Source organism: Macaca mulatta, chromosome 6 (assembly GCF_049350105.2).
Source record: "Macaca mulatta isolate MMU2019108-1 chromosome 6, T2T-MMU8v2.0, whole genome shotgun sequence".
NCBI lineage: Eukaryota > Metazoa > Chordata > Mammalia > Primates > Cercopithecidae > Macaca > Macaca mulatta.
The window spans coordinates 15356612-15368583 of NC_133411.1; the positions used below are offsets into that span (position 1 = coordinate 15356612).

Sequence of the window (11972 nt, forward strand, 5' to 3'; positions counted from 1 at the left end):
CTAAATGAGAAAACTCCTCATGCTTCTACAGGGGTTCTCTCCAAAGTAAACTAGACCTTGAGAAAAGAAAGAGGCAAAGTGCAGCCTTCGAGTGGTGTAAGTACATACAGCCATTTTCTTTCATTTCTTAGAATTCTTACTACCTCTTCTTAATTCATGACAGTAAATGAAAACCACATTGGACCTCTCACCTCCTCACGGATTTACAGTAAAACTCTTAACAAATGGAACGTCGTATGTGAATACACCTTCTTCCAGTGTCTAGTGAAGTAACGTGGCACCTGAAATGGATGTTTGGTTTCTCAAAATTACCTGTTCTGTCTGTTTGATCCATACTTTCATACAATCCTCTATTTTTGCCAAGGTCTCAGGGTTATTTGCTAGAGTCAAGTAGTCCGTAGGTTCCTTTAGGTTTTTCAGGTCAAGTATGTCACACTTTTGAAGATTCACCTAATTAGAATGAAAATTAAATAATAAGATGATGCTTTTGTAAAACACACAGACCACGGGCCCTGTGTTTTCCACTTTGCTGCACTCTGACAGCGCTCTGGAAAGCCCGTCGGGTAGCACATACCTCCCCTCCACTCCCACGTGCCTTTGTCCACGCTGCCGCGAGACTGACGGAACCTTTCAACACTTCCCTGTGATCCTACACACCCTCACAATTCAACCCAAAGCCCGCTGCCCTCTCCCACTCAGAAAGAATGCCTCCTCCCACCTGGGGACCCATCCTATTTTGTTAATACTTTTATTGCAGTATGAAGTGGACCCATATGAGAAAAAACACTGCTTTTTTCCACAGAATGTCAACAATTTTATTTGGTCCAACCTGCATTTTGGTCTGCCCTCCATCACAGTTAATCACAAATATAATTCGGGTGTTAGCTGGAGTCATCCCTGTCTGTCTGGATAAAATTTGCTTAACTCCCCCATTCCACATCCTTTGGAAAGCATAATGCCCCTTCCCCAATCCCAGCAGGATCAGCATTCCCGGGAAAGGAGGGCAGAGTGTCACACTGTCATCATGACCATAGGATCCATTTCCCTTCCTGCCCCTACATGCCTGATCTGGGCTCTGTCGTCTCTGTTATTCCCTTATCTTCTCTCTCTCTCTCTCTCTTTCTCTCTCTCTCTCAATGTCTTGCGCTCTCACTCTATCTTTATCTCTCTCTCTCACACACACACACACACACACACACGCATGCATGCATCCATCAACCTCTGCCCCAAGTAATCACAAACACAGACTTATTATAAACAGCACAAATCATACAGAAGCTAAATCTCACATTTGCCAAAATTATTCTTAAAGGCCCTTTTGATCATTGACTGAACCACAGGATCCAACTTGCTCTCTCCAAACATATCAGTTCCTCTTTCCTTCTTCTGCTTCTTCAGGATCTCTTCCCACCTCCATCTGCTGCCCACCACACACACACAGACACTTCGGTTCCAAATTCCTTTCATTCTAGGATGCACAGCAGTGCCATAAGCATTTCTGACTCTTGCCTTTGGAGTCACTCATCTGACTGACAGGGTAAAGCCCTACATCACTGCCAACGTTTTTATGGAACCCCTGAATGTGTTGATCATTACAAACTGTAGAAATTGAAATCTAATCACCACCACGTCTTGAAGGAGCAATAAAATTGCCTACCAAAATTTTTGAAGAACTGCAACATAGAGGAATTAAGACCATCCAAGAGAAGCATTACACACTTAGGTACTGTGCTTGTTGACCACCTGATCATTTTTAAAGGAACAGCTTATTCGTCCTCACCTTCTCCTTCAAACTCTCCTGTGCACCCAACAGGACGTTCACAAAGCCTTCCAGGGAGCTCAAGAACTCCTGCCGAATGTTAGCTGCGTCCTGAAGGCCCTCGAGCTCGCCCCAGCCATGGCTCGTGGCTCTGAGAGCAGGAATGAAGATGTCGGACAGCAAACGTCTCACGCTGTTGAGCAGGCCTCCATCTGCCACATCTAACATGTTAAAACTCACCTCCTGGAAAACAAGCAGGAGATCTTCTATTGTAAAAACGATCCTCAAATGCAACACAGCTACTAAGTCATTTCTTAAATGTTGTCACTTTACCAAATACCCAGTAAATTATTAGTTTGTGACGGGTGTGGTGGCTCACACCTGTAATCTCAGCACTTTAGGAGGTTGAGGCGGGGGGATCACTTGAGGTCAGGCATTCAAGACCAGCCTGGGCAACATGGTGAAACCCCATCTCTATTAAAAATACAAAAATTAGCCAGCCTTGGTGGTGTGCACCTGTAATCCCAGCTACTCAGGAGGCTGAGGCAGGAAGCCTCGCTGGAACCCAGGAGGCGGAGGATGCAGTGAGCCAAGATGGTGCCACTGCACTCCAACCCAGGTGACAGAGCAAGACCCTGTCTCAGAGAAAAAAAAAAAAAAATTAGTTTGACAACCTTGTTAAGAAATAAGCTTTACACTATTCTAAATTGTAATCATCAAAATAAAAGCATGAAATAAATAGAATACCAGATGTTTATCAGTTTATTTGCTCCAAGAAGATAGTATACCCATCAGAGGGAAGGGGAAAACTTGTACAGATGCACTTCATTTTGCACAAAAAAAATAAAGTTATATATCCACTTTCAGAAATCTTAACTTAAATGTATAAAATTTGCCATTAAGTAAATTATGCATGGGGAATTCTTTAGAAAAAGAAAGCCCTCACTGTTATACACACACTCAGAAGGTTATATCAACTTGTGTTAATAAATTGAATATTAAGTCCTCTTACTCAAAATACTTAAAGGGAATGTCCTCTTAATTTCTTGCTTTAAAATTTTAAAAAATACTTCTCTGAAAGTAGTTTTAGATACTGTAGTGAATATACTATGATTGTCTCCACCGGATGAATATTTGTGTGCAAGTTGTGTGTTTTTTGGTAATTCAGAGTAAACAATGGCTCTTGCCCCTTACCCGGTGGATGTTGTCAGGGGTGATGGCTTTGGAAGGGTCAGTCCTGATGAAGAACACACATACCCCAGTAAAAGCCACATCTTTTCCCTCGGTCACGAACACCTTAGGTTTTTTAATCTTTCCAGAAACAAGATTTACCCCTCCTAGAGAGCCAAGTTGTCCTACAAAAGCAAAATAATTTTAGTTTCACAAATGCTTTTCACAGTCCATGTGGTTGCCTTTGGAATGAACTTTCTCGTTAAAATATTGCCACTGTTGACTTGTCCATGTGCCTTAGGTGGGTCCACCTCTTGAACAATCTCTAGCATGAGCCCTACAGGGATCTAAAAAAGTCTGTTTGATTCCAGATCACAGGTTCACTTCACAATTGTTGTTTGGGGGCATTGAAAAGAGGGAAGGAGGACAAAGTATCTACTGGTATGTACTGTGTTCCAGACCCTCTGCTAGGTACCCTGTGTACATTATTAAAACTCACAACCCAGCTGGGTGCAGTGGCTCACACCTATAATCGCAGCACTTTGGGAGGCCGGGGCAGGTGGATCGCTTGAGGTCAGGAGTTCAAGACCAGCCTGTCCAATGTGATGAAACCCTGTCTCTACTAAAAATACAAAAATTAGCTGGGTGTGGTCATTGGCACCAGTAATCCCAGCTTCTTGGGAGGCTGAGGCAGGAGAATCACTTGAACCCAGGAGGCGGAGGTTGCAGTGGGCAGAGATCACGCCACTGCACTTCAGCCTGGGCAACAGAGCGAAACTCAGTCTCAAAAACAAAAACAAAAACAGCTCTGAGGGAGCTGTGACATGTTCCAAGTCAAACAGCCAATAGTTGGCAGAGCCAAGGTCAAAAACCTGCTCTGACTACAAAACTCGGGACCCCACTTCCCCATGCTGTCCCTACTCTGTCATAGTCAGCATACTAGGTTATCTTTCAAATACTGCGGGAGTCAGGGTCTTGTAGAGGTAGGATTAACAGCGTGGGCTCTAGAGTCAGACTCTCAGAACTTCAATCTCAGGCTGCGCTCCCAGCCGTGTGACCTTGGCAAGTTACTTTATCTTTCTGTGCCTCCGTTTTCTCATCTTCTTATCTTAAAAATGAGAACAATATGGCCAGGCGCAGTGGCTCATGCTTGTAATCCCAGCACTTTGGGAGGCCGAGGTGGGCGAATCACCTAAGGTCGGGAGTTCGAGACCAGCCTGATCAACATAGAGAAACCCCATGTCTACTAAAAATACAAAATTAGCCAGTGTGGTGGTGCATGCCTGTAATCGCAGCTACTCAGGAGACTGAGGCAGAAGAATCACTTGAACCCGGGAGCTGGAGGTTATGGTGAGCCAAGATCATGCCATTGTACTCCAGCCTGAGCAACAAGAGTGAAACTCCATCTCAAAAAAAAAAAAAAAAGAATGATACTAGAACTTCTAGAACTTAGCATTTGAAATTGTTGTGAAAATCAACACACTGTATAAAGCCCTTAGAAAAGCATATAAGAATATTAGCCTCTGTAAGCCTTATTATTATTAGTATTTGAACAGTCATCTTTGATTATCCAAGCATGTGGCTCATTGAGTAGATAATTTCAGTACATAGAATATACTCTGAGCTATTCCTTTATGTTCTAACCTGTCTAAAAAGTGTTTAGATCTCCAAATGGACTGGTAGCTCAATCAGGATCACTGGGGTGGGAGGATGGTGCTAATGGTGGACTTTGGGATGGGGAGTGGACCAGAAGTTGAATCCTAAAATCCTGGGATTGGAACCTCTTGGAGTAACCCTCCCTCAAGGATCATCCTCCCATGGTGCTAGGCTAGAGACATGGGCTTGGACAGTGAGCCCTCATTAAAGGTAACTAGTAGATCAATCTCCCCCTCATTCAAAATTGAATCCCACTCCTGGCTAATACCACCTGGGTCTCATGAGTAATAAGATGTTAGGCAACAAGTTTCAACCAAGGCACCAAGGCATGATAGACATCAGAAAACAGAGTTTCAAAGGAAAAAGAAAATTCTGCAGAAATTTCAAAGTGGTTGTCCTAGAACTGATTAGACATCTTCTTCCTGGCCCCCATCAGAATGCAAAAGGGTCAAGAGCATGTAGACTAAGGAAGGATTTTGTGAGGACAGTTATGCTAAGTATTAGTGCGTTTTCATGGTGCTGATGGAGACATACCTGAGATCGGACAATTTACAAAAGAAAGAGGTTTAATTGGACTTACAGTTCCACATGGCTGGGGAAGCCTCACAATCATAATGGAAGGCAAGGAGGAGCAAGTCACGTCTTACATGAATGGCAGCAGGCAAAGAGAGGATAAGACCCAAGCGAAATGTGTTTCCCCTTATCAAACTATCACATCTCGTGAGACATATTCACTATCACCAGAACAGCACAGGAAAGACCTGCCCCCATAATTCAATCACCTCCCACAAGGTTCCTACCATGACACGTGGGAATTGTGGGAGTTACAATTCAAAATGAGATTTGGGTGGGGACACGAAGCCAAACCATATCATGCTACGCAAAGGGTGAGGTTATAAAGTGTTCCTACTTTTACCTCAGGTCAAGAATGAGATTGCAACTGTCCCAGCTTGCCCAGGACAGGGGGGTTTCCTGGGATGCAGGACTTTCAGTGTTACAATCAGCAGTCAGTCACTCCAGTCAAGAAACAAGGTGTTCAACCCAACCACCTAAAGAGCTTGATTTATGTCTCCTGGAGTTTAGGAACAAAATGACTGTGATATGACACCTGACCAAGAAATCTAAGCACAGTGCTCAATAAGGCATATAGAGAGAAACTGGACTGTACTGGGAGCTAACAGCACGAACATGGAGGGCAGGGACCTAGGAACCCAGGTGGGGGCACTGCTGAAAAGATCCAGACTGAAGCCACCTTAAATCCTACTCAAAAGGAGCACCTGAGGGAGGATGGGACAGAGTGAGCGAGACTTACACTACCAAATTTCAGAGGCTATCATCATCAGGACAGCCTGTCACCTCAGGAGAACCCACCACTGTGCCCACAAGAGCAAGGTAAGAGTGCAAGATCAGCAGCTCTTGACAGTGCCAGTCCAGTAAAAACTTTCCTGACCCCCTTCCCTCTTACCTCTGCCCTGCCTCTGGCCTCACACAGTCAGGCCCTTTAGTTAAGCTGATGTGGACAAGGGGTGGAAGATGAAGGTATGGAGAAGAGCACATAGTCCTCCCTCTTCTCCTACTGAGAACTTCAACCTTCAGAGAAATGGGGGACTCAAGGGTGAGGAGGGAAGAATATTTCACTTTCCATCAACTGGACAGTTTTTCTTTTTGAGTTGACATTGTGTTTGTAATTTGAAATGACTATAGACATTTTTGTAATCTAAGAATGTCCAGGAAAGTCATGAGATTGCCTGCATTCTAATCCAAGTTCAGAAGAAGAACTATCACCAGTGAGAAGATTTAAAGGTTAAACTTGCTTTTATGTTTACATCCTATGAACACTTCTTGGTCCAAGCAAAATTTACACAGAAGGTCAGTTTCATCCAGTGCTCCGTTCATGGATAAACTTGATCTTTCATTTGAGCTTATGTTTTGCAATCTGGTGTAGAAACCAAAACTTCTATCTCTTGATTTTTCACTCAAAATGTAATAAGTTTTCTAAGCTTTCTAAAATATCAAACTGACAGCTTTGAGAAAATGCCAGTTCGAATTTGCATGCATAATTTCCTCAGTTTTTAAACAAAGAAGTATAGTCTTACTATATGCCAAGAGCAATAACTATTTTCCCTTTTATCAAATGGGTCATAAAAAGTATGTATATAATAGTTTAATATATCAAATAATACATTTAATCAGATATTGACTTATGTTTCTAGGCAGGCGTTTAAAATTACATTAATCCACTTAAAAATAGACTAGACTATGCCAGTTGAATCCATAGAAAGATTTGCAAATCTGGGCCAGGCACGGTGGCTTGCACCTATGATCCCAGCACTTTAGGAGGCTGAGGAGGGCAGATCACGAGGTCAAGAGATTGAGACCATCCTAGCCAACATGCTGAAACCCCATCTCTACTAAAAATACAAAAATTAGGTGGGCGTGGTGGCGCACACCTGTAGTCCCAGCTGCAGGCTGGGACTGTACTTTGGGAGGCTGAGGCAGGAGAACTGCTTGAACCCCAGGAGGTGGAGGTTGCAGGGAGCCAAGATCACACCACTGCACTCCAGCCTGGTGACAGAGTGAGACTCTGTCTCAAAACAAGCAAACAACAAAATAACAACAAAGAAAAAAAGATTTGCAAATTTTTCATAAATGAGAACAATGAAAACTGTCATCCAATATTACTTATTTAAAGCAGTCAGTAGAAAATAAACAAAATGTGATATCTAACTAAAAAGGGGTGTTACACATACTGGCAACAATTCCTATGCTAAAAAGAAATAATGCCTATAATCCCAGCACTTTGGGAGGCCAAGGCAGGTGGATCACGAGGTCAGGAGATCGAGACCATCCTGGCTAACACGGTGAAACTCCATCTCTACTAAAAAATACAAAAAAAAATACAAAACATCCCGAGTAGCCTGTAGTCCCAGCTACTTGGGAGGCTGAGGTAGGAGAATGGGGTGAACCTGATAGGTGGAATTTTTAGTGAGCCGAGATCACACCACTGCACTCCAGCCTAGGCAACAGATCGAGACTCCGTCTCAAAAAAAAAAAAAAAAAGAATGCCTATATACCTGCAAAACAGGTGCTCATTATAATTTCCAGACCATAAAACACAGAATGAACTAGAATATAAGAAAAGGAAGTCAAACGTAATCTACTTTATTATCTTTATTGCAAGTACAGCCTGAGAAGGAAAACAAAACATCTCCAATAAAGTTAGAACAACCAGGCTAAATACCAACTGTAATCTGTCTCCATCCTTGAGGTGAAACAGAACTTTTTCCACAAGGCCACACCCAACACACTAATGGTTTCCCACATGGACCCACACACACACCTCCCTCACGCCCACAAGGTGAAACAGGTCCATTCTCACAGTGGCTTTCTTCTTCAAGCTACTCTCAGATAAATCTAATGACACATTTCTGGGTCATGTCACATCAAATTCAGATACCTGTTTCTGCTTCCTCCACATCTTGATAATAAAACATGAGGTGTCGGAGACCTCCAACAGCAAAAAGTTGATCAATTCTTTCAATCTGGGAAAAAGAAAAAGGCAAGATAATGACTTTCAATCCAAATTAGAAACTGCACTTAAATCAGAATTAATAATATAAAAAAGGAAAATGTACTGTTATCTTTCATATTCAAACAGGACAGCATCTAATGTATCCTATAAAAAAGGAAGCATTTATGTTAAAAGAATAAATGTCTCACCATAGTAAAGACTCTGTTCAAAAAAGTAATTTCATGAATCTTAGAACTATTTGCTACTTATGCACATTTGAAAAGCATTGTCCACCCATATTTGCAAATTTCCTAAAGTGTTGAGCTGTGGAAGGGAGGTTTAAATAGAGAAGAGTGCTTCAGTCAACTGCAGATAAGCAAAAACAAATCTTTCAAAACTTAGTCTAACACCCTAGAGATAATGAATATTAAATTGCAATAATCACCAAAACTGCCATGAGAATGTATCTGACTATGAACACACCTTCCAGTAGCAACCTGGCACTAAACTGGGACTAACAGTCCCATCCCTGAGGCTCACTTAAGTCTACAAGCCTAACAAAGGGTCTGCTACCAATAGAAACACTTCTTTTAAATAGTCAGTGGCACAGTTTGGAACTCATATGAAAATAAAAAGATAAAATCTACACACCCATTAGGCATTAGGATGGTTACCACCAAAAAACAAAATAGCAAGTGCTGGTGAGGACATGGAGAAACTGGAACGCTTGAGCACTATTGGTAGGAATGTAAATCGTGCAGCCATTGTAGAAAACAGTATGAAGGCGCCTTAGAAAAACTAAAAATAGAATTGCCACACGGTCCAGGAACTCCACTTCTGGGTATATATCCCAAAGAACTGAAAGCGAGGTCTCAAAGAGATATTTGTATACCCATGTTCATAGTAGCATTATTCACAATAGCGTCCACAAAAGGTGAAAGTGACAGATAAAGGGATAAACAAAATATGGTATAAATATACAAGGGAATATAATCCAGCCTTAACAAGGAGAGAAATCCTGGAACACATTACAACATGGACGAACCTTGCAAATCTTATGCTAAGTGAAATAAGATAATCACAAAAAGACCAATACTGCATGCCTCCACTTGCATGAGGTATCTATGGAATAGTCCAATTCCTAGAGACAAAAAGTAGAATGAGGGGATTGCCAGGGGCTGGAGAGAAGGAGGAATGTGGAGTGGTAGTTTAATGGGTACAGAGTTCGTTTTTGTGATAAAAGGCATTCTGAAGATCTGTTGCACAGTAATGTGAATGTACTTAACACTAATGAACTGTACACTTAAAATGGATAATATGGTGAATTTTGTTATGTGTATTTACTACGTCTTAAAATAATGTTTTTAAAGGATAAAATCCAGCCTGAACAATTAAGTGTGAAAAATAAGTCCCCTTCAATTTCCACCATGATTGAAGATGCCACAGGGAAGAGGAGGAAGGACTCTCCAAGATTCAATTCCAAGCCAAGAATGTGGTGAAGGGCATGCTTCCATCACAGCCAGTATTGAAGCTCCTATCCCTCTCGTCTGTGCTTGACAGCCTGAGCCACATGCTTTCTTTAAACCTCCAGGTTCTGAGATTCCTGGGTTGTGAGCTTAACATAGCAGTTTATCCTGGGATCCCTACAGAGCTGAACTTTTGCTTGCTTCTTCCCCTTGCATATTCCCAAATCCAGATGTCTAAATTGGGAAGCAGGGTGGAGTTAAGCATTTCACCTCTGGAACAATCTCCCCAAGTGGCCCTCTCTGCTTTTATGCCTCCATATTCTGGGAATAATATTATCTACCTTCTGGTATTATGAAGATGGAAATGAAGTCATAGATGAAAGGGATTGAGAACAGGGACCGACACATGGTAAACATTCAATAAGTGTCAGCTATGAGGAGAAAGAGGAGAAGCACATTTCCTCAGCTCCTGCTTGATCCATACTGTAGCTTACCCATTTTCGTGTTATCCATTCTTAATTGTTCCCCAACTCCTACTAACCCCACCAGAGCAGCCCAGCAAGAAGGAATGAAGCCAGTGGTGTGCCACAGATGGCTCGTACTGGCCCAGGATATCCAATGGATCACAACTCTTTCCACCTCAGCATTTCGTAACATGATGATAGTAGTTTGGAACCAGCCATTGTGGGAGTATTTACACCACAGAAATTAGCAGATGCTCAAACCAGTACCTCCCTGCCTACTTCCTCCACCGTTGCCCAAAGTTAGTTGTTAACATTTACAAGCCTACCACTGAAAAGAATTCCCAACAGTGTGGCACCCTGTCAACAAAAAGGGCTTGCCTTATTTCTTTTTTTTTTCCTAATGTCTAATTAGTTTCTTCAAAAAATCTTCAGGAATCATCATACGGCTGTTTATATGCTTTTTTCACTGCCCAGGAAATTATATCTTCCCATATTTTGGCCTTCCCCAACCAAGGTCAAACACAAAGCAAATCATATGCCCGGTTTTAAAGAAAAATTGTAGCAGAAGATGGGAACCAAGGTTAGGAACAAAAGAAAGCAGGTTCAGCTGCCAAACCAAAGTAGAAGCCAGAAAATCATGGCACAAATCCAGTGCCTAGAACAGAAGAAATGCACAAAAGATGAATTGGCAACTTGAGAGGAGATTCTGTTTCCCGACTTTAGCTTCCAAAATGGCACGAGAGCCCAGCTTCACTGGACATAGAGAGATGCAGACAATGCCGTCAGAATCACGGAACTCAAATGACAATTAGAAGTGCCCCTATTGAACATGGAGAGCTGGAGAGCCTTAAGCTCATTCTGCAAGCACCAGTACAGTCAGAATGGAGCCCTGTCCACGTTAAGACAGGCACCTCCCTCTGGGCACAGCATGGGATCCTGCCACAGGACCACGTCAACAGACCATCTGTGCCCTCTATAATCAAGTCAGTGAGAAGTCAAATGCATCCCACCTGATCCCCTTCAAGAACGGCATCCTCCACTTCGGTTTTGTTCAGGTCCAAACAGGAAGCCACAATTGCAAATAAGTAGTTATGCCTCCCATCCAAAAGAGCCCGCTTGGCTTCCTTCTCTTCCTTCAGTCTTTGCTAAAAGAAAAGAATAAAAATGTTACATGGAAACTGCTGTTCTCAAGTGGATTCATTTTGTAATAATTTCATACAATTGTTGTTTTTCAAGTCTTAGGTATCCAGATAACAGACAGCTTAATGGTACCAATTTTTATGTACTATCTTCTATTTTTAGAAATAATTTATTTCTCTTATGAAAATAAAGCATGCTCATTGTTTTGAAATTGCATAATACAGGAAGCCAAAAGAGAGAAAAATCTTCTGCCATCCAGAAATTATTACTGTTAACATTTTGTTCTAAATCTTTACACACTTATTTCTATGCATATATAAGCATTCAACAGAATACCAAAAAAATAGAGATCTCCATTTTTATAAACATTTTCCTAAGCCATTAAAGTAATATTTTTCTACAGTATCTCCTATCTTTATTATTTACCTACAGCTATATATTTGGTCTTCAAATTAACTTCTGAATGCCATTGCTTGCTCTTTAACTACTAATTGTTAATTATGAGAATAAGGCATGCTTAATGTAACCGATGTTGGCAGTTTGAAGGATGTCTTTCCTTATGCTCTATGCTCATACAATCATATTCAAACATATGCCCACACCTATATTTACATCATACTATAAAATGTTTTCATGCATTTCTCCCTTAACAATACATCACCAACTTCTTTCTAGTTTAATACAGACTATTCCATCCTCTGTAATAGCTGCAAAAATATTCAGTATGAATGTACCATAATTTATTTAATTATTTTGACAATGGTAGACACTAGGCTTCCAATTCCTTCTTAGAATAATACATTACC

General features: G+C 41.5%; 1 protein-coding gene across 1 annotated transcript in view; it reads right to left on the reverse strand.

Moving 5' to 3' along the window:
* DNAH5 (dynein axonemal heavy chain 5) overlaps nt 1-11748 on the reverse strand; it is a 247805-nt gene extending 236057 nt beyond the window's left edge. The window contains exons 1-6 of the mRNA XM_078004351.1: nt 11743-11748; nt 11037-11171; nt 8043-8127; nt 2954-3114; nt 1781-2002; nt 313-450 (exon numbers count right to left, since the gene is read on the reverse strand). Of these exons, the coding sequence (XP_077860477.1) occupies nt 313-450; nt 1781-2002; nt 2954-3114; nt 8043-8127; nt 11037-11171; nt 11743-11748 (747 nt within the window). The remainder of the gene's footprint in view (nt 1-312; nt 451-1780; nt 2003-2953; nt 3115-8042; nt 8128-11036; nt 11172-11742) is intronic.
* Nucleotides 11749-11972: the final 224 nt, after the last annotated feature.